Source organism: Rutilus rutilus (assembly GCF_951802725.1).
Source record: "Rutilus rutilus genome assembly, chromosome: 17".
In the NCBI taxonomy this organism is placed as follows: domain Eukaryota; kingdom Metazoa; phylum Chordata; class Actinopteri; order Cypriniformes; family Leuciscidae; genus Rutilus; species Rutilus rutilus.
In genome coordinates this window covers 32885084-32911561 of record NC_140230.1, presented here as the reverse complement: position 1 = coordinate 32911561, position 26478 = coordinate 32885084, and the positions used below count along the sequence as shown (strand labels likewise).

The window sequence follows — 26478 nt, the reverse complement described above, 5'->3', positions numbered from 1 at the left end:
ACCTCATCCGTTGTGTGAAGTGTCTCTATTTCACAGGTGGTTGAAAATGTCAGCATCACTTTCCTTTGGGATAGCAGTGATGAATTATTCAGGAACATTTTAAGACAGTAAATAGGGTCAGTGTTGATTTCATGTTGACTTAAATCTTTCATGCGACTGGTTCTGCTCAGCATCTTTAAAATGCAGCTGATGAGCGAGAGCGAATTCCCATGGATGAGCTTTGCAGAGTCTGCCCAAACATTTGCATTTCCCTGCTGGATTTTTTGTTCCTTTGCAGTCTAATGAATGTAGCGGGCACAAATTTCACTGTTATTCTAATTACGGCACAGAATGAACTGCATAACTAATGTGCTTGACGATGGTTAACGCTGCACTGTAGAACAGGTGGCATGAAATAAGAGAGAAGAACGATTTTCTGCTCAGCGTTTAAATGAATTGAGTTATTAAACGTAGTGCAAATGAATCATCATCATCATCATCCTCTCGTGTACGGTTGTGTTGCAGCTCATGGTTTAGTATGGAGATCAGGAGCCGTTCGGACTGATGGAACGACTAGGACATGAAACTACTTCCTCCAGGCAGTGAAAGGGATGTGATGCGAATTTCACTTAACTCGTCTGTCCTGCTAACTAATCGTCAGTCCACACGGCTTCCATGATTTAGAGATTTAAACCAAACAAGCACTAGTATTTCTTTAAAAGCAGAAGCTCGTATTTTTTATTAGAACATGTTTTAATAAGAACACACAGTATAAATATAAACGTTTAAGTCATTCACAGAGTGATTTAAAAAGATGCTTGATCACAAATTAATCAAGAAGTGGAATAATTGAGTGAAAAATGAAAACTGTCGTTATTTAATCACCCTCGTATCGTTTCAAACCCGTATGTTGTTATTTTTGTATCTGGAATTTTTCAGTCTTTTTCACAGTAGTTCATAGTGACAAAAAGAAAGCATCATAACCGTATATGATGCATGCACTATACAATAAGTCTTCTGAATTCATTTGATGCTTTGTGCAAACTAAAGACTTCACTGATCATCTTCTCCGCCAGGCTCTTATGTTTGAATATGAGGAAAGACAAATAATGTGAAAGAACGCTTTGAATAAAACTCACAGCAAGTATCATATGAATCCAGAAGACTTGCGCTGAATTCAGAGCCGCATACTAGTCATACTAGTCATACTATGTTTACAATATCTTTCTATGGCAGAAATAGTAAGAGTAGTATGATAGTATGCGCTTCGAATTCATCAGCAATATAAAAATAGCATACGCATCATTTGGACTACCTTTATGGCATATTTATTGTCCTTCTTATCATTTTGGAAGTCATAGTCAGTCTGAACTGTTGTTTTTGCAGAAAAGAGTTGCATGAAGATTCTTGTAACTTGTGCATCAATGAAATACAGGTTTGAATGACACGAGGGGGGGTGAATCATGACAGACTTTCCATTTTTGGCGAACTAGTCCTTAAACTCACTATAAGAAGACAAAAAAACACAAAATTCACTCCATTTTGGCAATTTTCATCAGTTGCTTCTAAAGCAAATTAAAATGTGATTATGTCGTGTTTAGAGTAAAAAAAAAAAAAAACCCGGAAAATGAAATATAGAGGAACCGCATACGACTATACTATATACAAAGATATGGTAAAAGTAGTAAGAGTAGTATACTAGTATGCGGTTCTGAATTCAGCAAGTGTCAGATCAGAGCAGAGAGAGATAACTGACCAATGGAAGGGCTGATAAGGTTAATCTCAGTTTCAGCTGCTATCCAGCTTCATCTAACCTAAAGTGATTTGACGTGTCTCGAAAGAGCAAAGCAAAGCATCTGGTGAAGTGATTCCTGGACGTCCAGTCCCTCGGTTTTACTCGTTCTCGAACTTGCTGTAAGGGTGGTCGGAGTCTGGGATGAGACCTAGGAAGAAGGACAGGAGAGATATTATTATTTACATTCACGCATTTAGAAGATGCTTTTACCCAAATCGACTCACGAAAGAGGACCATAAGCAATTCGACACTGAAACGATCACATGTGGGGATCAAGAACCGGTTCTTAATCATTACACATCATGTTTTCAGTCAGTGACATTTCTTTTAACCGCCTGTTGCTCCAGGGCATTAAAGTTTATGGTGATTTTGTGTAGAAGCAGCAGAAATAAATTTCACAGAGATCTATTCTACTCACACACGTTGCTCTGAGTTTGTTTGCACAAGGGCAGATGGGAGAGGAAAAGCCTCTCAACTTTCACCTCCCTGATGGTTAGAAGGTGCAGCAGGTTTTCGGAGGACGTGACGTGTTTTAAGCAGACGACCGCAGCTCATCCGTAACCTTGGGTCGATTCGGATTCGGCGACACTCAACTCAGATGGACACGTGACATACAGGGTCCAAAACGGCCAGAAATGTTTCTGATCAGCCATGAAACTGTTTTTAATATTTTTATAAAAAATAATAAGAAGAAGAATACGGTTTGCATGCATTTGATTTAAGACTTTCATCTTAAAATGTGTTTTCAGAGAGGACACTACTTATGTAACTAACAGATATCACCATACTTTCCTCAGTCAATTAATCACAGCACATCAAGACAATTGGTTTGTAATGAAATGTTATGTTTCTATATGCAAATTATGCATTATCTAATTGAATATACATTTCTAGAACAGAAATTTGAGATAAAGCCAGATTCAAAAGTTTCATTTCGCATGACATATTAGAGTTAGAGGGATTTTGGATGTCTCTTTTTAATCGCGCAGTAATAAATCAGAAAATACTATCATTTCACCATATTTTTTTTGAACGTTTGGTGCATTTAAAGCTGCAAAAGTGGAGATTTCTGACTCAATGCAGGAGATAAAAACTGCATTGGAATTGAAATTTACAAATGCAAACAGATAAAGTGCAATAAAATACACTTAAATGTCTATTTAGGATGTTCCCACTAGTCTGAAAGATGACATAAAATAGCCTAAAATCTCAAAACTGACCAGCGTATAAACACTGGTTTCACTTGCAGTGTAGGGCCTTAAAGGGATGGTTCGGAGTAAAATCAACCTAGGGTCCTTTGCACCATGACCTCGAGCCAAACCCCCCCCCAGAAGCTTTTTTTCCCTTGGTCGAACATTATTAAAGTTAGAGCTTATTTAGAGATATCAGCCGGATGGCTTAGTGCAGGCGCTAATGGATCCAAGGATGTATCTCGTAAATTACCCCACTAATAATGCCCAGAATGATACCAAACTTAGTTTGGCTCGAGGTCATGGTGCAAAGGACCCTAGGTTGATTTTACTCCGAAACATCCCTTTAAAAAAAAAAAAAAGGGTTACAAGCTAATTGGCCAAAGTCAACTATCAGCGAGTGTTTGTTTTGGACTCTGTTGCTGTGCAATTGTATTAAGAGTGTGATACATTGCAGAATCTCACACCGAACGTCCTTTCGAGGGCAGACGCTAGTGTGTGTGAGTCCATGTGTGAGAGCAGCAGGGTCGGAGACACCCGTTCCCTGACGTACAGACTGCTGAGACCAGGAGAAACACAAAGGAGGCCTCCATCCATCATGCTGTCATGTCGTCCATACACACACACACACACACACACACACACGCGGTGCACCACAGGACACACAAGCACACAGCAGAGCCAATGAGGACACGGCCCAGAAACCATCAGTCATAATAGAGCAGCATCACCACACACTCAGACAATGACTTCAATGACTTCTATTTTGTACTGAATAAGCAAAGTTTCCAAAAATGATTTTTAGTTTGCACTGCAGCAGGTTGTGGAAACAGTTGCAGTTTCTGACATCATAGTATCTATTACCTAAAGCAGGCAATCTTCAATTTCTGCAAAAAATAATAATAATTAAAAAAAAAAAAAAACAGCAAAGATTTGTAAAAAATGTAATTACATTATGCATGAACATTATTTGAGATGAAATGTAACCTGGACACAAACTCTAATGTTCAGAAAACTATTCACTTAAAGCATTAAAAACGAATTATTCATTACTCTTAGTTAAATGTTAATTTAAACATTTACTAACACATTTTTTTAATTAAAAGTTGTATTTGTTAACATTAGTTAATGCACTATTAACTAACATGAACAATTGTATTTTTATTAACTAACATTGAAATGGATTATTAAATGTTATATAAAAAATATATTACTCACTGTTAGATACTAATGTTAACAAATGAAACCTTATTGTAAAGTGTTAACAGAAAACTGCAGCACAGTTTGTAGGATATGAAACCTTGAATAAAATCATAAGACATAAATCTTCTACAAACTGCTTCATCAAATCCATGACTGAAACGTCTGAAAGCACAACACTGGACGTGAGGGTCACATGTAACCGCTCAGGATCTGTTCATCAGCAGTTATTCAGCACATTACCGACCGCACTCGGACGAGAGCAGATGAGGAGCCTGTGGTGCAGCGAGAACACGATGATCTCCAGTTGGAGTGGGAATGAGGAGACTGTCTTGTCATTATATGGTGTGAGTGTGTTCACAGCCTTTGATCTTCTCTTCACTTTGAACAGCATCTTCACCGGCTCACCGAGAATGTCAAACAGACGCACTGCAGTCACATGAATGCATCTGCAGGCTTAAGTGCCCCATTATGCTATTTTAAAGGTTCCTAATTTAGTTTTGGAGTCTCCTACAGTACGTTTACATTCATCCGAGGTCAAAAAACACTTTCATTTTCTCATTATATACATTGCAGCATAACCTCTTCTCTCAAAGTATCTGAAACGGCTTGATAAAGCATACAGTCTTTCTAAACCTGGTCAGATGGCCCAGTCTGTTGTGATTGGTCTATTCTGCTCTGATTGGTCAGATGGCCCAGTCTGTTGTGATTGGTTTACTCCGCTCTGATTGGTCAGATGGCCCAGTCTGTTGTGATTGGTTTACTCCGCTCTGATTGGTCAGATGGCCCAGTCTTTTGTGATTGGTCTACTCTGCTCTGATTAGTCAGATGGCCCAGTCTGTTGTGATTGGTTTACTCTGCTCTGATTGGTCAGATGGCCCAGTCTTTTGTGATTGGTTTACTCTGCTCTGATTGGTCAGATGGCCCAGTCTGTTGTGATTGGTCTATTCTGCTCTGATTGGTCAGATGGCCCAGTCTGTTGTGATTGGTTTACTCCGCTCTGATTGGTCAGATGGCCCAGTCTGTTGTGATTGGTCTATTCTGCTCTGATTGGTCAGATGGCCCAGTCTTTTGTGATTGGTCTACTCTGCTCTGATTAGTCAGATGGCCCAGTCTGTTGTGATTGGTTTACTCTGCTCTGATTGGTCAGATGGCCCAGTCTTTTGTGATTGGTTTACTCTGCTCTGATTGGTCAGATGGCCCAGTCTTTTGTGATTGGTCTACTCTGCTCTGATTGGTCAGATGGCCCAGTCTGTTGTGATTGGTTTACTCTGCTCTGATTGGTCAGATGGCCCAGTCTTTTGTGATTGGTCTACCGCTTACAGCATATGTAAGAAATGAAACGTCCATTACCATATATGGATTTCAGTTTCGGATCTTCCTCAGCCCTTGAAACACAGTGAAACAAACGACGGTGTCGGTTTTATCGCATCAATCTCATTCTTTTGACGTGCAAGCAAGGTACATTGGCTACCATAGCGTCTTCTCGACACTAAAAACACAAACCAAACCAGGGCTCAGCTACAACTACAGTGTTTGACGGTCAAAGTAGACGTTGTTTTTGGGTAGCCAATTAAGACCAAAGGCGAGCATTATGCATATTTGTTACAAACCTATGTAGGTTTGAGCAGGAAGACTAGAATTACTGACGATTCAGTATTAGTTCAGAATCGGTTCTTTCTTTTGAAAGACAATATTTATCGAGCTCTGAAACCAGCAGATCTACAAACGAGAAGGCATAACTGGGGCACTTTGATATAGAAGTTTGTTTCCATGTAGCTTTACTTTATTTCTTCTGAAAGAAATGCTCTCTGCTGTTTCCTCTTATTCAGGTCATTTTCATCGTTCTTCTTCTGTGTCATGAACCCACACATCCAGCTTTCCTTCAGCGTCTCTCAAGGTCACGTGTATTTCCGCAGGTTCGTCCTCCTGCCCTCCGTCTCGCTCTGAACGCTGCGGCTCTGGTGACCCTGGTTCTCGGTTTCTCTCGCTTTCACGCACTGCAGGAGCTGTGATCTGAGGCGCCAAATACATTTACATTTCACCTCATTCCTCTGCAGCGCTGGGACAGGACCCAGGGCTTTGCCACCACATAAATTACGGCTCTTCTCGGCTCTCCACCAGTGCTAATTAGCACAGAGTTAATCAAGTGTGAGTCAACCGGCCAAGCCAGGTTTTTATTAGGAACCAAAAAAGGTGTAAAACAAAAGAAGAAATTCTGGAGAAATTAATCTCTCTCCAGAAAACCCTCATGGAATTTTTGCATCTGTGCTTTTAAACTTGATAAGGCAAGACACTAAAGGTGAACAGGGTAAAAAAAAGAAAAGAAAATGCAGAACAGAAATGATTAAATATTGAATAAAGCCAGGTTCAAAATTATTGTTTGATTTTGTTCGAGGTTTTTACAGAGGGCATTTTGGATATACCTTTTATCACTTGATAAATCAGAACATACTGTCAACAGCCAGAAAACAAATCATTTTCATCATGTTTTAGGAACTGGAAGAACAGGTTGGTGTGTATGTCCATCTGGTAAAAGCTAATGAGGTCTTAATTCATAAGGAATGAGTAAAATAATGATGTTTTAAACGCAGTAATTAGTACCACTATCCTACTGCTATCTAGAAAAGCAATCAGTAACTTTTAGAATTAGTATTACTATCACTAAAACACATTCATAATCCCTACTCTCGCTCTGCTGAGGCGCCGCATTACGTTCAGCCACATAAGCATTGATCACGAGTCAATCGTCTGAAAAACGGCATATGCTGAATCAAGCATTACTGAGGAACCAGATCAATAAAGACAACCAGAGCTGACATGATGACCTGTGTGAAAACAACTCCATATAATGTCCGGTAATCAGAACAGAGCACTACAACTGAAGACACATTAGCTACGTTAACCAAATAACGAAACTAAGAAAGTTGTTGCAGAATTGAGCGCTTTCTCGTTGCGTCAGTGCAGCAGATCAATGTGAATCTCACCCACAATTATTGGTGCAATTATCTCCAGCAAATTCCTCCACATCAGCGGCCTGAATACATTAGTGTGTGAACACAAACACACGGGCCACGACCGCTGCTGACCGTCTGCTCACGCTCAGTAAAGCGTGCGACACTTTTCCCAAACTTTCAACAGCAGTGTATGAATTTCTTGTAAAACTGCATTTTATTTCTACAGTTTGTATGTTTTGAAGCATACAGTGAAGTAAAAGCAGGCAGCACTATACAGCACACATGTATTGCCATAGTTTTATTTGTGTTATTTCATAACTGTTATAAAATATTACTGCTATTTTTATAAACCGCAGAAAAGAGTCATAGTGAGTCGACTGTGAATGACATTAACGACAGAAGATCAGGACTGATGTGACTCACCATACTTCTTGCGGATTTCATCATGCTTCGTCTTCCTCTCCACCTTCCTGCAATAGACAGTAACCAGAGATTAGTAACTGGTTTTGACAGACTGGTATTGGTTATGCATATTTTTCCAACTTCTACTGAGTTAAGTAATGAATTTCTGCGAACCGACAAAACTAATAGTCGTCATTGGCCTCATTTGACTTGTTTTGAGCTGTATTTTGTTGCAAAATCATCTATGACTAGGAAGAATCTAGTTAAAGTCAGCATGAAATGGAAGTTGAGATTGACTTTTCCTGCCTATTGTGACACATATCTGAGAGAAACGGCTTCTCAAACAAGAAAAAAATGTAGGGCGGGACTTTTTTGTACATGGGGAATTAATTGGATGGTTGTGGTTTGCTATTGGTGGATCTCATGTGAGTGACAGGTTGTCCCGCCCTCACGCCAGTAAACACATCATCAGAGAAGAGATGTTGCTGCAAGAGGGAGGGGAAGTTATTTTGATTAAAGATTACAAGGTGCATGAATACATAAAAAAAAGTAATAATAAAAGATGTGCACTGATAAATTATTTATAAAAAACACTGCAATATTCGATAAATTGCAACTTTGAGAGCATGAAATCTTGATATTTAGGAGATAATCCAAAATTGGAATTTTCATATTTCTTATCCAGACTATGTAATGTAGTTGTGCATGTATTACTATTTATTTTTATTACTGTGTTGGTCACCACTGTCCAATATAATAACCTGAAATAGTTTTCACAAGAAAAACAATTCAAACTCATAACCTGGATTCAATTTCAGCTGCAAAAATTGCAGAACTGAAAACACGGCAAGTCCTAAAGAGCAGCACATGGGATGCAGTAGGTGATTCATGCCGAGTTCATGTCTTTGTTTAACCCATCCATTCCTTCACAGGCTCGCGTGGGGCGTCGTAAATACGAGCAGCAGTGTTTTATGGGTGTGTGACACACTGAACGACACCACTCGCATCATTCATTCTCTCTACACTCCATAAAGATGATGGGCCGAGCCGGAGCCTGGTCTCCATACGAACCCGCGGTCGCTTCATATCTGCACAAAAGTGGCGTATAAATCAGCCGGAGCTTTATGAGCAGCTGATCTGAGAACAATCACCGGAGCTGTTAGCCATCTGTTGCTGCCTCCACAATCCTTCACAAAGCGCCACAACAATGACTCCACCGGTTGCTGTTTTACATGTGTGTGTGTGTGTGTGTGTGTGTGTGTGTGTGTGTGTGTGTGTGTGTGTGTGTATCTACTGAGAGAACCCAATCAGGTCAGATTTCCATATTAAACTGGAGTGCCAAATGCTTAGACCAACAGCGGTTAAAAACTAAAAGGGTCTTGATCAAAAGACAAAGTTTGGGGTCAGTAAGATTTTTAAATGTTTTTGAAAGAAGTCTCACCAAGTCTGCAATTATTTGATCAAAAATTTTGAATCATGAATTTTCAGCATTATTACTTTAGTAATTTCTTTAAAAAAAAAATTATATTACTGACCCCAAACATCTCAATTTAAAATCATCTTGAAACACCAGTCGCAACTCATTCGACTTACACAATGTGACATTTTTGTGCAAAGAATATACAAAGAGAAAAAAACTTTTATGGTACTTTTTTTTAAGGCAGACAACATTGTGAATAAACATTTAAAATATGCAAAAAAAAAAAAAAAAAATCATAAAACTAACCATTGCCAATCAACCGTTTTTCCTGTGTATGTTATAATTTTTTCAATTCTTCTTTAAAAATGAAAGAAAAAAAGAACCGATTTACTCCAAATACATATATGTTCAATGGTCATGCCGTCACAATCTATAAGACTCCCAAAATGCACTGTGCTACTGTCTGCAATAATCATTCTAAACGATACGTACTAAAGAAACACACTGTTGTGACAGACAAAAAAAATACTGAACAAAAGCACATTTGTACATCAGATGCATCACACACAATCCGTCAAGACCCTTCAGAGATATCTGATCTTGGTTAATCTGAGCTCTCGAGTTCAAAAGGAGATTTCTGTTCCCCCTCGAGTGCCTGACACAGAAATGACCTTGTTAGTGCAGCACAGCTGCTGAAAGACCCTACAGACATATTTACACGCAACACACGTAATGAACCGATTGAGCCACACACACACACATTATGTGACCGAATCCATTACCAACAGGTGCCTGCCTGATCTGAGGTCTGAGATTTACTTACCGTTCATCTGCTCGCTGTCTGATCTCTTCTCTTCGACGGGCAAACTGCTCATCATCACGGTCAAAGCTGAAAATAAACCAGCATATAATCACAATCACCACACTCATTTCATATAAGAGAGATAATCATTAAATATTCCACCTAAAAAAACTAAAAATAATAATTAAATATCATGAAAATAGTGTTGCAATGCAAACTAATTGTAATGTTTCTTATTTTTTTATGCAAAATAAATTCTTATCTCTTTATTTTGAGGTTGGGGTGAAATATAACCTGGACATGTTGTTGACCAATGAAGCTTATTTGATCATATTTATTAACCAGTAACAAAAGAGAGAATTTACAGCTCAAATTCACCTGCAGTCCTTGTCGACAGTTATACAGTCACAACGAGATCAGCTTGAACAGACGTTAACATATTTTATGAAATGGATTGTAATTGTGATTGGATAAGCATTTAAATATGACTTATTAGCTCCTCAGTACTTAAGCGAGCTCTCAACGCGTTATAGTCCTTCATGTCTATTGTAATCTCAAAATTCTGTCCAGTTGATAATACCTATCCTTTAATAATAGATCCTTTTCATAGCATTGTTTGGAAAGCAGACACACTCTGTCAGTCCTATTATGCTTTTCCACTTTTTCTTAGTGTGTAATGTTCCTTTTTGAGCATAAAAAAGATCTGCAAGGTTACAAAGCTCAAAGTCCACTCCAAAGGGAGATATTTCATTAAACAGAATCCACTTTTCAAGAACTACAATGAACGACTCATTTGGACTACAACGAGTTTATTCCGGATCTTATGAAGTCACAATGGGATCATTTAAATAATCTCCGCCCACGGCATACGCAAAAAAGGGACGAGGTTGAGCTGAATTAGACAAGACAGTGTTGTCGCTGTCAAAGAGAGACTGTTTTTTCCACAACATTTCCAAAACTTATTAGTTTGACCTTCCAAAGGCTGATGAACTTACACTGTTCCTGAACATTATAACCACAACATGTATCTGTGAGCTGTACATTTTCTGTGGAACAGCTTGATTTCTGTTGCTTTTGTAAGCTCTTACTTTTGTAAGACAAAATGACAAAAAACAAGCCACTCTGAAAAATCCTGTGAAATCAGTGTTTGCAAAGTCTGTGCATGAAACCCGTTCTGCACAATCCTCTTGTTTGTCAACATTGTCAGGGTCTGAATCGGGCTCGAATTGTTTTTGAAATTGACGCCATCCTCAATATTTACACTAGAGAAGAGCTCGTAGTTATGGAGGGGCGGGACATTTCACGAACACGCGCTAAGCGCTGCCAAACACAACACACTGGGCCAGCTAACCAATCACAGCACATTTCGTATTTCGGAAGGAGGGGCTTCACTGAAATCGGCGTGTTCGAGCCAGACTGGGGAGAGAGGAGCTGTAAGCTGTAAAAATCCACGATAAAATTACAAAAATGTCAACTTAAATGAAAAGCAAATCAGAAAACATAAAAATAAAAGATAGTTTAAAGCATTACTAAATACTATAATAGTATATTAACAATACTAAAAGTCAGAATTACTGTAATTACGAGTTTACAAAGCATATTTATGAAATCCCAGACTTCACAAGACATCAAAATGGCAGCTAAGTTTATCTGAGAGAATATAGAGGTGAATTCATGTTGTGATCAAGTATTTTACAACAACAAAACTGCACATGGATTCATTTAGCCTGTATGATGGTAGGTCGGAAGTAGAGATTTTAAAGCCATGTAATCAGGTGACACTTTTCCTGATAAGATCTTGTTAAACATGTCTTTAAGAGAACTTACTAAATAAAAACATTGTCTACTTGCTTTAAAAGCAGAACAGCATTCCTCAGATCCAAGAACATGAACAACTAGTACTAGAATCTGACATTTATACAGTAATTCTGCTGAGAATCAGCAGCTTCAGGACAATCCCCTTTAGGTCATTGCTGAAACTGAAACACCAGCCGCATGAAATTCCCCTTCGATGTCCAACCACAATTTACACAATCCTTTACTCAGAAAGAGAGCAAAAAAATGAAACTGATCTGTAGTCTTTCTGTGAGTCCCAATACCACAAAGCATTACATTCCACATTCATGCCAAGCTCACATGAGCGAATGTAGATGAATAAGCGTTAATAAGAGGTAGAGGAAGTGCTCGCTGCTTCTTTAAGTAATACACGTCTGCGTTTTCATCACATGAGATGTGTGATTGACATGAAGCCGGTGAGCGGATGGACGGCTTGCCAAATGAAATCATCTCTGATTGACTGACTGACACCCAGACATGCCCTTTACAACCCGTCAAATACAAATACCGGCTTCTTTAAAAATCATATCTGTGGGGAAAACATCCATTCTTACATTATTCTTAATATATAAATAAATATATCCAATACAAAATGTAATTGTGTTCATTAACCCCATAAAGCTTCTGTATCATATTTGATATACAAGTTTCTAATGTCTCTAAATGATCAAAACTTCTACAAAATGCCTTTTGCCGTCTGACTGATACTTTATACTTTTCAGCAAGTAAAAGGCCTTTTAGTATCATTGTAAAAACATCCACCTTCAGGTCAAGCTTTTTATTGTGAAATCTTTACTGATTTTTATAAAGTAAGTGTAAGAATAACTTTAATATTGTTAGTAATACTTCAAGATGAACACTTACTGAAGCAACTTTGGTTTGCTTAATTATTCATACATAAATCATGTTCAAATGTAAGTATCAATTATGATCCATCAGGGTTTTAAGGAACGTTTCTTTGTTTCATCTCTCAATCAGCATTATATTGCATTGCATTATATGTTTTGCCCACCACAGTATAAAATACACAGCATTTAAATATCATATTACCAAAACATATTATTGGTCTCATTGATTTACATTACAAGCTAGAATTTGATCTTTAAGGCCGTATGAATATCAGCATCGCACAGCAGTTTGGGCACCTCTTTTGTCTGAAGGTTCAATAAACTTTTCAATTTTTTTTAAAATAGATATGGCAGGCTTTACAGGGTTAATATTTTAACACAGAACGCATCACAGATCTGAGGTGGAAGTGAAACCTGGTAGTGTGAATCTGACTATTTAAAGAAAAGAGGCACCGATGCCCGTATGCAGGACTGTATAAGGCGTCTTCTGTTAACTCATGAGTGTTTGACGTGTGTGTGGGTTAAGTGAAGTCAGTCACCTTGAGCGTCTGCGTTTACAGCAGCAGCAGCAGCAGCACACAGTGATCGCCAGCAGCAGCACTCCCAACACCACGGCCATAGCGATGATCAGAGCCTCAAAGTTCACTGGCACAACACAAAACAACAGCAAATCACAACACTGAACACATACACACTTGCTCAAACAAATCTACTGAAGCACTGAGTGTGTGTGTGTCACTACTGACACCTACTGGACATTTACTGACAGTACAAAAAACAGGAACGTTCTCATGATTGAAGAGATGAGCAATTGTTTTTATTGTTATCATGTGAGCATGAGCAATGTGATTCATCACATAAAACTTAAAGCAAGAGGTTACCCAACAATGACATCATTTACGCAACATGACCTGGACATTCTGTTCTCATCCGATATGATTTCAATTCAACATCATCAGTGTCATTTTAGGGTGTCACTGTAGATCCACAAGGTTATGAGTCTGTCCGAATGTCTTCTTCTCTTAAGATAAGTGATAAATGGTTTTGTAACCCTGAAACTGACTTTAAACTGAGCTGATTCATGACAGAAATACTTGAGACTTTCATTGTAGAAGTGAGAATCTAAGTAAGGGAGAATATAAAGCCAGCCTTTCATCATCGCGAAATAAAACTCAACACAAATATTCTTTTGTGATAACGACAGTCTGAATGTACATTTTCACACGTATTACATTGACTATTTACCAAATAAAAAAATAAAAGAACAGGTAAATATTGATTTGAGTTTAAATTATTTATGATCTATATGTTTTGAGGCAACAGAGATGCAAAACTACGAAAACCCCTAAAGGGACATGAGTCATAAAGGAAACAAATTATTATTTGTTAATGCTTTTGCGTTCCCCTGAGAAACGTTGTGTTTCCCCAGAAAATGTTTCCCGCTCCCCAAGAAACTGTGCGTCCGCTCGCAAAGAACACACAAGTTTGATGCAAGTTCGAGCGAATGCAAAGTTTTCTCAGAGAACGCAAAAGATTCGTGAGGGAAAGCAAAGGTTTTGTGAGCGAACACAAACTTTTGCGAGCAAAAAACATTGAAATGTATATTTTTCCTCCCATCTCATATTTCTTTCATCTCCATGTCCCTTTGGGGGCTCAGTACAAAACAACATTTCTGTTAAAGTTTTTAATGTCTATGTGGTGTTTTTAATATGCTTTAAGACAAACCGTGTGCAAATTCACAAGTCAACACCATTGCGGAGTATTTTCTCCTTAAAACACCTAAAAATCGCTGGTGTTTCTGACGTCACAAACTACCTTGTAGCCAATCACGTAACGAGGGGGGCGGGATTTAGCATATTGTTAACTGCCATGAAGCAAGGGAGTCTCGAGAGAAGCCAGGTTAGCCCCGTGCATTTTCTGTTGATGTAAAAAATCGTGTACATTTAGCAATATAGCAGGTTTATGATGTATATTACGATGTTATGATTAGGGTTTCTCTACTGACTGACAACTGTTCTGAAACAAGTCAGAACAGTTGTTTAAAGCGTTTGTTAGAAGGCAGCTGTCTGACTCAGAGATGGCGAATGGGAACATGGTTTGTGTAACATTAGCAACAGATTATTAGCTGTTTGATAACATGGTCAAGCAAAAGGCTAATCATATCGACGTTGTAGAGAGCGATACATAAAACGCATCACCACGATACATTGACTTGTAGACGAGCCTGAATAATTCACTCTTCCACTACTTCTGAATCAGTTTCTGGTTTAAACATATATGGCTGAATTAAACTAGTTTTCCACTTGCCATCATGTGGCGTTTACTACAGTAAAGTTGAGCGAGTGGATCTGGGGTGTATTCCGGTTAACTTACTGTCACATATACCCTGAACTCCCGGTTGATTAAACCAAACCCTGCTTACTCGAGGTATGCTGGTTCCAGAAACACGTCGGGGAATAAGTTCAGCCAAACCCAGAGTATGTTCACGGTTTACACACCAGAACTTCTCAACAGAGCCACGAATCGACGAGTCACCATGGAAACAGACGCTAAGAAAAAGCGCACCATACTACTTCCTTATTCTTCTTTTGTTTAATGGCGATTTACATACTTAGCGCATATCGCCACCTATTTGGTGGTTGTGCAATCATTTTTTCAATCTTTCGTTCAATATTGAATCTTTAATCACTGAGAATAAGAAATATATTGTTTGTTTAATGCTAATTATATAATATGACATATCACATATGTATTTTATTATAGAAATACGTTATAGCATAAAAAATGACCCAGAAAAAAAACAAAAAAACATTTGATTGCAGATCCATGTGTGAGATGAACTGTAAATATATTATAATTAAATAAACATTTAAACGTTACCTTGTTATAATAGTGCTTCATACTTAATAGGATATATATATATATACTAACCTAACCCGGAGCAGGTTATGTTCAGAAAGCAAGTTGCTATGGCTACTTACATACCCTGAGTGTTACCTCTGTTTTTGGAATCGAAAGTGAGTGGAGGCGGAGACTAATTTGCATATTCATGGCTTCGCATATACTAAATAAAGCAAGGGTGTAGTTACATTCAAGCTATTTTAAAGCATGAAAAAAATTCACTGGAAAAAAAACGTTTAAATATGTCATTTTGGTGATCAAAGATGAATTTTAAGGGATACAATTATTGACTACAGGGGCACTTTAAATAAAATAAAGCTGAAATAAAATTAAATATAAATATTAGATGGAAAACGTAAAACTAAACAAAAATTTGAAATGTTGCCTTGGCAAATTAAATACATTTAAGTTGAAGTACTACAATTATTAACTGAAATAAGAATACATTTAATTATAGAAATATTAAAAATAATAATAATAATGACAAAACAACATAACAAAATTACAACTAAAAACTAAAATGCTGCCTTGACATCTAACTGAAATAAGTTTAACTTGAAGTGCTAAAACTGAAACAAAATATGTTTAATATTTAGTATTAATATTTAACTATAATGAATACTAACATGTATAACAGAAGATCGCTCATTTCTATAGTGTTGCCCTGGACAAAGGTAATTATTCAGGAATATTTAAGCACTGAATCCCACGACTGTCCCATCAGAATCAAGTATTCTAGAGATCGGCATAATAAGTGAATTTAATGTCCTCCGGACTTGTAAATAGTGCCATTACATTATAAAACAACTGCTGCCTTTCCCCTGTCTTTTAAAGGAAGTTGAACTAAGGGACTTTCAGCCCTGAATGCAAATCTCACTTCACGAATGTGAAAGTATTGCTTCCATCGTCTCAACAGCTGGCTGTGTAATGGAAATCATCATGTATATTGTGCATCTTAAAGCTATTAACATGCGTTACATGATAGAACACGAACACAAATCGAACTCACCCCAGCAAACACCCCAGCGGGCCTGAGAGAGTTTACACACCGACGCCGGAGGAATCACATACGACACGGGATAATCTGTGCAGCTGTTGTTGGTCTGGCACCACAAACACTGTTGGCAAAAACATTTATTATAATAATTATTATTATTAAAGGCCTTATTCTGCAGAAGTGACACTATTGTAGTGGAAACACAGCAGCTCAAACATTATTATCAATGCATTTGATGCTGTTTTGTGCCTCGCTAACACATTCATTCTGTTTGATCCAATGACACAAATCAGTCTGATATCAACATTTCAAAAGATGAAACGAATGTATAATCATCATATAATTATTATTAAAGTACAGACACCAAACACACACAAATTGTTACTATAGTACAACTGTAACTGTTTTGATGATCATTTTTATTACCATGGTTCTACTACAAATGTAAAGTTAAAGCATGGTTGCAGAAGTTGCATCAATAAATCAGCACAAACATAACTATCAACGCATCTGACGAATTGTATGTTTTGTAGTGTTAGTTGGCTTGTGTAAAATGGCTTGTGACACATTCAAGTCAGTCTTTGTGTAAATAATAGTGTTATAATTAATAAAACTGGAGTGTCTGAGCAGACTAGTCTGATATACCCTTTTATATAAATACTTCCCTAAATTACAATATTAATTTTTGAAACGTTCAGATGGCAGTGCAAAAAAAAGGAATGACCCGGCTAATAAAGAGTTAAATGAGCAGTATTTGATCTTACCGAAACATTGGCGAGGCAGGTATCACAGGAAGTCAGAGTATTGCATGCTGGGGTGAGAATAAAAACATATCAGAACAAAACACGGACATAAAAACACTTTCACTTTGAAATCAAAGAGCTGAATTTAGCCAAAGAATTACCCAGATGAGCTGGAACCTCATTAGTCCAGTCATTTTCTGAAAAAAAGGTTGAACAAGTTGCAACAGAAGCAAACTCAACTGATTTTGTATCCTCAATATGTCCTGAGTAAGGAAATAAAAGTCCCGAAGAATCCCATTAGGGGAAAGTTTCGAAAAAGACCCAAATATAGCCTATTCATTCTTCTTCTTACGTGAATAGGGTAAAAATTTAAACCTTTAGATATCACCATGAACATTACTGAGTTGATTACTTACATCAAGACACACAAAAAATGTATTACAAGGTTTTTTTTATACTGTTTGTTAACATGGACAAACGGTGCATAATCTAATTACGTATGTGCTAATTTGGGACTGTTTCTGTGGGACGAGTCTGAGGGAAGAACAGGAGACAATGGTAAGGAGAATGCAGAAGACAAAAGGTAGGTAAAATAAAAAGTGAACCCCCAGAAACAGTCCCACAGCCCCAGCCCCAAACCCCATCTCTTAAAAATGAATAAAGGCTGGTTTCTAAAGTACTTCTTCCTGCCTCTATGTATTAATGCTCATGGGTAGCCTAAATGGGTTCCATTCAGACCTTAACATTAAGTATTTTACTGTTATGTGTCAACAAGATTCAACAAGACATTTTCTCCTGGCTTTACCCAATGTTTAGATCTGTTGTGGTATTTATGCAAATTAGCACATAGGCTATGTAATTAGATTATGCACCGTTTGTCCATGTTAACAAACTATTTAAAAAAACTTGTAATATATTTTTTGTGTGTCTTGATGTAAGTAATCAACTCAGTAATGTTCATGGTGATATCTAAAGGTTAAAATTGTTACCCTATTCATGTAAGAAGAAGAATGAATAGGCGTATGAATAGGCTTTATTTGGGTCTTTTTCTAAACTTTCCCCTAATGGGATTCTTCGGGACTTAGGACATATTGAGGATACAAAATCAGTTGAGTTTGCTTCTGTTGCAGTTTGTTCAAGGTTGACCCCCATTTTGGCTTAAAATGACTGGACTACATTAGGCAAAAATAATTTATGCTTAACTTTGTTAAAGGGATAGTTCACCCAAAAATTTAAATTCTGTCATCATTTATGAGTTTCTTTCTTCTGTTGAACACAAAAGAAAATATTTTAAAGAATGTCGGTTGTTCCAGACAGTTGACGGCACCCATTGACTTCCATTGTATTATTTTTTCCTACTATGAAAGTCAATGGGGTCAATCAACTCTCTGGTTACCAACATTCTTTACAATATAGAAGAAACAGAAGAAAGAAACTCATACAGGTTTGGAACAACTTGAGGGCGAGTAAATGACAGAATTTTCATTTTTGGGTGAACTATCTGTCACTTTAAAGCTACCACTGGTATGAACATCTAAAGGAGGCCCATTTCCTCCAGATAATAAAAAAAATTATGCTTTGTAAATCCTAATCATGACTTTTTATGTCATATTTATGACTATTTATGTCATAACTATGATCTATCAAAGCATGATATTATTCTTATGTGGCATAAATGGGCTTCCTTAAAAATCACATACTGGATTACCAATCATAAATGGCATACAAGAGTATCACAACTGACAATTAAAAAAAAAAGTATTTCAAAAGTATTTATTTTTCCATTGACATTCTATATGTAACTTCAACTTATGTGTTATTCATAAAAGTCCTTTTGGTGTTTTTTTTTTAATTGACGACTAACACCACTGACATTAAAAATAGTAACAGTTTAATATTAAACATATTATATAAATTATAAAAAATATTGTAATATGTATATTACTTATAGAGACATACTATAATAATATTATATATTTATATATTTACAAGACTTTATATTACAAGCATTTTCAGACTGACTATTTCAGACTATAGAGATATAGGATAAGAAGGAAGACACAGGCAAGTAAAAACATACGTTTGTGAACAGGTGGAGGAGTTGTAGGTTTAGTTGTAGGTTTAGCAATAGTTGTAGTTGGTGCGTTTGCTGTCACAGTAGCGCTGAATGCGACACACAACAGCAGGAGGACCGACATCGACCCAAAGACTCGGGATTTATCCATACTGTGGAGGATTTAAAGGTTTGTACAGCAGAACAGTGTTGAATTGTATTTGAGCTCTGAAATCTTCCTTTCGGCGACGCGGAAATCTCACAAACTCTCCTCAAAACGCAAATGAAACAAACAAATCATCTAATGACAAAACACGGAAGCACAACAACCCAGCTGACGCACTTGTGCTTTCAAAATAAAAGTCCTTTAAAACTCCATAAACGGAAGTATCATCATATCATTATATAGACTTTTGTCCACTGTAGTGGACCTTATATTTTTCTGAATTTCTCTGACACCATACATGTCACATGTCACAACCTGGGCGTCCTGTACAGATCACATTCAGGACTTTTCAGAGATACCAAATGTTTGGAGGTTTCACCATGAAAACAACTTATCCTTGGTCTTTAAAAATATCTGACATTAATTTAGTGATCAAATGTAGCACTCTTATGGAAATTTTGGGAGACACAACAAGTGAATATGGAAATAAATTATACATCAATATTCCTATGAAATATTAGATATTATTATTAAAATGTTGCTAATTATTACTCCAATTATTACACTTCTTTTTTCATTAAATGTCGCTCCAAGAACACATTAATGTGCACATTAGATACATACATTGCATTGAATGGGAATTTTAATTTTAATAATGGCCATTTTACCCACATATAGCTTAAAGTAAAATGGTGTATCGCTTCATTCCGTTATCTTTCATAACATAGTTGAGAATCATCTTTAAACAAATTTTAGTTAAAATTAATCATGAAACCCCCAAATTTATTGGTGATAAATTGTTTTTGCCTATCCATATAATTTCATGTCATTTTATTTTTTAAACAACTGAGTCCTAGTGTCCACTACAGAGGACATAGCATAACATATGAATAAAATATCTTTTTTTTTTTTTTTTTTTTACGTGATAACATAAAAAAAAAAAAGGAAACGATTTCTAGGTCTCAGGAGGATATAATTATCATAAACGTACAGACACCAAACAAACCCAAATTTAAGCCATTATGAAATTTATTTAGTGATGAGGATAACCCCTTGAGATGAAACATCTCGTTTTCAAGGGGGTCCTCGAAACATAGACAAAGATAATACAACACATATACATTCACACTCACAAAAGCTCTCCCTCATCCCACCTCACCCGGCCCAACAAGTCATTATTGGAAACAAATCCATGTGTAAAACACATTGTGATATTAGGATGCATGACAACATTTACATATACATATGTATACACATATACACATACACACATATACACACATATATATATACATATACTACACATACATACATATACACATACACATATACTGTATATACATACATGCATCTCATACACACATAAAAAAAAAAAAGAAAGAAAGAAATAAAAAGCATCCCACATATTAGGTATAGAAAACAAAAACCAAGTCAAACATGAGGAAACCATTTACATAAACAGTTTGATTGCAAGTAAACAAAAAGAGATGTTTTAAAGGAACGCAAGGAAGTAACAGATCTTAGAGACCCAGGCAGACTATTCCATTCTGAGGGGGCTTTAAATCTGAAGGCACGTCTACCACTCTCTTTAGAAATGTTTGGCACAGTAAAGGAGAGATATTCAGTGTGTCTCAATCTATAACTGGGTCTATATGGAATTAAGTATTCCTTCAGGTAAGAGGGATAATCATAGTACATACATTTGAAAATGACCTGATACAAGTGATACTGTCTTCTGGCATTTGGTGATAATAAATTCAGTGAGTCATACATTACACAATGGTGAGTGGTAAAGGGGCATCTCAACACAAACCTATATATTATTGAAAGCAACATTTAGTGCTTTCAGGTTTGCTTCTGATGCGTTTTGATAGATAACATCTGCATAATCTAGTATGGGAAATATTAATTGTGACACAATTCTTAACCTAATCAATTGAGTGAAACAATTAATAGAACGATATAATATTCGTAAATTACAGTTAATCTTTTTTACTACAGAATTGATATGACACCTAAATGAAAGTTGTGAATCAAGCCAAAGGCCCAAATATTTAAGTTCATCAACTTGTACAAGTGAAGTATCGTCTAAGAATTTAAGTGAAAGATTATTGTCTGGCTTCCGTGTAGCTGATCTAGTGGGGAACAGTATACTATATGACTTTTTCTTATTCAATAGAAGATGGTTGGATTGGAACCAGTGTTGAATAGCATTGAGGTTAGATTGCAATGAGGATTGAATCTTAGAAACAGTCACATTAGATGAATAAATCACTGTGTCATCTGCATATAGATGAATACAACAGTCTGAGCAGATTAGAGGAAGATTACTGATTACTATTGACATGTTATTGTCTAGGGAAGATGAAACATCGTTAGTACATTTTAGAAGAGCAGTAGTTGTAGAGAAGTTTGGTCTGAAACCAGACTGATTTGGTGAGAAAATAGAGAATTCATTCATATATTTAAATAATTGTTTAAATATTAGTTTTTCAAACACTTTAGCTATGCTACTAATGATAGAAATAGGTCTGTAGTTGTTGAGATCAAGTGTATCGCCACCCTTATGTATTGGTGTAATTTCCACATTAATGGAACCACTGAGGTGGATACAGATAAATTAAATAAATCTGATAGAGGAAACGCCAGTACATGGGACTCGCGAGCTTAATAAACTTAGTCTCCAGACCATCTGGATCTGTACCATTGCCTGACTTTAGTTCATAGATTACCTGCTGAACGTCAGTAGGATATATTGTGGCAAATGAAAAGGAACTGTTAGGCTCGTCTGCCAAACTAGAGAAAGGGAAATTAGAAAATTGTGAGTTACAAATAGAGGAAAAGTGTTGGTTGAAAGCATACGGAAGGATCACTGATAACCTCATTATTAGCTTTAATTTTGGTAGCAATGCTTTTCGAAGAATTGTGTAATAAAGAGTTAAGACTTTTCCAAAAATTCTTCGAATTATTGAGGTTATTAGACAAAGAGTTTTTATAATAATTCGATTTGGCATTTCTTGTTTTAGTCGTACACGTATTTCTTAATTTTTTATATACAGCCAAATCTACTGAGTCCTTTGACAGGCGGTACTTTTCCCATGCCTTATCTCTTTGTTTAAAAAGATGTATTAAGTCAGCATCAATCCATTATGAAAACAAAAACAAAAAAACAAACATGGTGTTATTATAGTAAAACTATTATTTTTAAGTTTATTTAAAGTTATTATAGTAGGTTGATTTTTATTACTATGGTTTTGCTACAAATAGCATGGTTAAGAAAACAGTAGTTGCAACAACAGTACATTTGTGGTGCGTTGTTGTGTTTGGAGCTCCGTCGAATTAATTCAGAAACCTTGTTTTTCTGAAGATGCCCGCCTGCAACGCCAGGTGCGTTGTTGTGTTTGGAGCTCCGTCGAATTAATTCAGAAACCTTGTTTTTCTTCTTTACACTCTTTTACAAACGAACTTTTTCATTTTTATAGCGTGTGAACATATCTGGAATACTATTCTCCTTAAAAAAAACAATCGGATTGCTCTGATATCGCTACATATATCCAACCTTTCGAACTTCCGCTACTAGCCTTAGCCCGCTAGCATTACACGCGTGGTCGCGCCTATCGATCGACTTATTTACACCCGTATCACTGAAAGCTATAATTCGCCATTATAGCACATCTGCTATAATGGCGAATATAACGGATGTGTGTCTAACGTTACCTTTGAGTGCAGGTGAGGACACCTTCGAGCTGCATTCTGTGCAGTTAGAGCTGGAATCCGTGGAGAAGCAGATCCGCGACCTACTAGAGAGACAGGCCGAGCTACGAGATCGACGTTTCGCGCTTGAAACATCACGCGCCGATGCTCAAAAGTCAGTGGTTAGTAACCTTTTGACTCCGACCTCGTCTACTCCATGTGTTTCTCTGCCCAGGATGCGATCATCCCTGGTTTCATTCACTCCGGCACCGACACAACAACATGGACCCTGGATGATTCCACAGCGGAAGACGCGGGCCAGGACCAGAGCTAGGACCTCTCCGCCCCTCCCGGCCTTCGAGATCTCCACCCGGAACCGCTTCTCCCCTCTACGCGAGACGGAATGCGACGCTGTGATCATCGGCAGTTCCATCGTCCGGCATGTCCGTGCTACCATAGGTAAAGGTAAGGTTCGCACTCACTGCTTTCCTGGTGCTCGTGTTCTCGATGTCGCTGCACAGGTTCCCGGGATTCTGAACGGTGACGAGCCCGTCGGAGCTGTCGTGCTGCACGCGGGAACGAACGACATCAGGCTACGGCAGTCGGAGGTTCTGAAGAAGGACTACAGGAGCCTGATCGAGACGGTACGCAGCACATCGCCTGAAACAACGATCATCGTGTCTGGACCGCTTCCCACCTACCGACTAGGACACGAAAGGTTCAGTAGATTATTTGCTCTAAATGAATGGTTAATGTCATGGTGTAATGAACAGAGACTGCTCTTTGTAAATAATTGGAATCTTTTCTGGGAGCGACCTAGGCTCTTCCGTGCTGATGGCCTTCACCCCAGCAGAATCGGAGCGGCTCTTCTGTCGGACAACATCTCCAAGACGCTACACACCATATGACTAGTAAGTCAAAGTCCAAATCACACTCTTTGCTGTCCAAACTTAATTGATATAAGTACCAATGTAGAACATTATATTGAAACTGTGTCTATTCCTCGTTTAGTGAGATCAAATAATAAATCTACTGCAGGATCTAAGAAAAATCTAATTGTGATTAAACCAGAAAATCTCAATATTAGTGAACAAAAACAATTTATAAAGCTAGGTCTTTTAAACATCAGATCGCTTACACCTAAGGCGGTTATTGTAAATGAAATGGTCACAGATAATAGTTTCGATGTACTTTGCCTTACTGAAACCTGGCTTAAACCAAATGATTATTTCGGTCTTAATGAGTCTACTCCTCCTGGATACTGTTACAAGCATGAGCCCCGTCTGATTGGTCGTGGCGGTGGTGTTGCTATAATCTATAAAGATATTCTTACTGTTACTCAGAAAACAGGTCACAGGTTTAATTCGTTTGAAGTACTTGTGCTAAATGTTACTCTCTTAGATGTAAGAAAGAAATCCATATTATCTCTAGCCTTGGCTACCGTATATAGACCGCCTGGGCCTTACGCTGATTTCCTAAAAGAGTTTGCAGACTTTCTCTCAGATCTTTTGGTCAATGTCGATAAAGCATTAATTGTTGGAGATTTTAACATACACGTAGATAATTCAAATGATGCTTTAGGGGCTGCGTTTACAGATTTATTAAACTCCTTTGGGGTCAAGCAAAACGTAACTGGTCCCACTCATCGTCTTAATCATACGCTAGATTTAATTATATCACATGGAGCCGATCCAACCGATATAGATATTATACCGCAAAGTGATGAAGTCACTGACCATTACATGGTCACTTGCATACTACGTACCGCTGAAATTTGTCATGTTGCGCCGCGTTATCGACCAGGCAGAACAATCCTTCCAACAACTACAGATCATTTCTCAAATAGCTTACCTGATCTGTCTCAGCTGCTCAGTGAACCCAAACAAACAGATGAACTAGAGGAAATGACTAGCACTATGAGCACCATTTTCTCTAGTACATTAGACATCGTTGCACCAATTAGATTAAAAAAGGTTAGAGAGAAAACTAAAGCACCATGGTACAACAGTGTTACGCATGTTCTAAAGAGAGAAACTCGTAATTTAGAGCGTAAATGGAAACAAACTAATCTAGAGGTCTTTAGAATCGCATGGAAAGACAGTATGTCACGTTATAAAAAGGCCCTAAAAGCAGCCAGTGCTGAGCATCTCCGCAAACTAATAGAAAACAACCAAAACAATCCAAGGTTTTTATTTAACACCGTCGCTAGACTAACAAATAAACAGACGTTACCGGAGCAAAATATTCTGTCACAGTGTAGTAGTAATGATTTTATGAATTTCTTCACTGAGAAAATAGAAAGCATCAGAAACACAATTGTAAATGTACAATCTTTAATGGTGTCTTATGATTCAGCCTCAATTATCACCCCGCAAGAACAATTACAGCGCTTTGCAACTATAGGACAGGAAGAGTTAAATAAACTTATCATTGCATCTAAACCAACAACGTGTTTATTAGATCCAATACCAACTAAACTACTGAAACAAGTGTTACCTGTAGTGGAAGAGCCTCTTCTCAATATTATTAACTCGTCTTTATCCTTAGGTCATGTTCCAAGAATATTCAAGTTGGCAGTTATAAAACCTCTTATTAAGAAACCACAATTAGATCATAATAACCTAGCAAATTACAGACCCATTTCAAATCTTCCATTTATGTCTAAAATACTAGAAAAAGTTGTGTCCGCTCAACTGGGCTCTTTCTTGCAAGAAAATGATATCTATGAAAAGTTTCAGTCAGGATTCAGACCGCACCATAGCACAGAAACTGCGCTCGTTAAAATCACAAATGATTTACTTTTAGCTTCTGACCAAGGCTGTATCTCAATACTAGTTTTACTTGATCTTAGTGCTGCGTTCGATACTATAGATCACACAATACTCTTAGACCGACTACAAAACTACACTGGTGTTCAGGGACAGGCATTAAACTGGTTTAGATCGTACTTATCAGACCGTTACCATTTTGTCTGCGTAAATGGGGAAAAATCGAAGATAACGTCAGTAAACTACGGTGTACCGCAAGGATCTGTGTTAGGCCCTCTGCTATTCTCAATATATATGCTGCCACTTGGTAATATTATAAGAAAACATGGAATTAATTTCCACTGTTATGCTGATGACACTCAATTATATATTTCATCACGACCAGATGAAAACGCTAAATTATCTAAATTAACAGAGTGTGTTAAAGATATAAAATACTGGATGACATGTAATTTTCTGCTATTAAATTCAGATAAAACGGAGGTATTACTTATTAGTCCAAAAAACTGCCCACAAAACCTCTTACAATACAACTTTAATTTAGAAGGATGTCCTGTTACTTTATCCACTACAGTAAAAGACCTGGGTGTTATATTAGACCGCAACTTGTCTTTTGAAAATCATATTTCATATGTTACAAGAACAGCCTTTTTCCACCTTAGAAACATTGCTAAGCTACGTAACATGCTATCTGTTTCTGATGCAGAAAAGTTAGTTCATGCATTCAT

The 26478-nt window shown here is 37.2% G+C and overlaps 1 protein-coding gene across 1 annotated transcript; it reads right to left on the bottom strand.

The window, feature by feature from the left end:
- Positions 1–684: 684 nt before the first annotated feature.
- Positions 685–19500, bottom strand: LOC311276427 (pituitary tumor-transforming gene 1 protein-interacting protein). Its single transcript, XM_084386075.1, has 7 exons — positions 19151–19500; positions 17092–17138; positions 16340–16448; positions 12969–13074; positions 9767–9832; positions 7545–7591; positions 685–1922 (listed from the first exon to the last, which is right to left on the bottom strand). The coding sequence occupies exons 1-7, from the start codon at positions 19293–19295 to the stop codon at positions 1873–1875; spliced, it is 570 nt and encodes a 189-aa protein (XP_084242201.1). The 5' UTR covers positions 19296–19500; the 3' UTR covers positions 685–1872.
- Positions 19501–26478: the final 6978 nt, after the last annotated feature.

Excerpts from the sequence above, each read along its gene's own strand:
- LOC311276427 (XM_084386075.1), bottom strand. The coding sequence starts at position 19,295 with ATGGATAAATCCCGAGTCTTTGGGTCGATGTCGGTCCTCCTGCTGTTG. Across the intron at positions 13,075-16,339 it reads CCGCTGGGGTGTTTGCTGGG|TGAACTTTGAGGCTCTGATC; the intron begins GTGAGTTCGATT and ends GTGTTGTGCCAG. Across the intron at positions 7,592-9,766 it reads AGACAGCGAGCAGATGAACG|GAAGGTGGAGAGGAAGACGA; the intron begins GTAAGTAAATCT and ends TGTCTATTGCAG.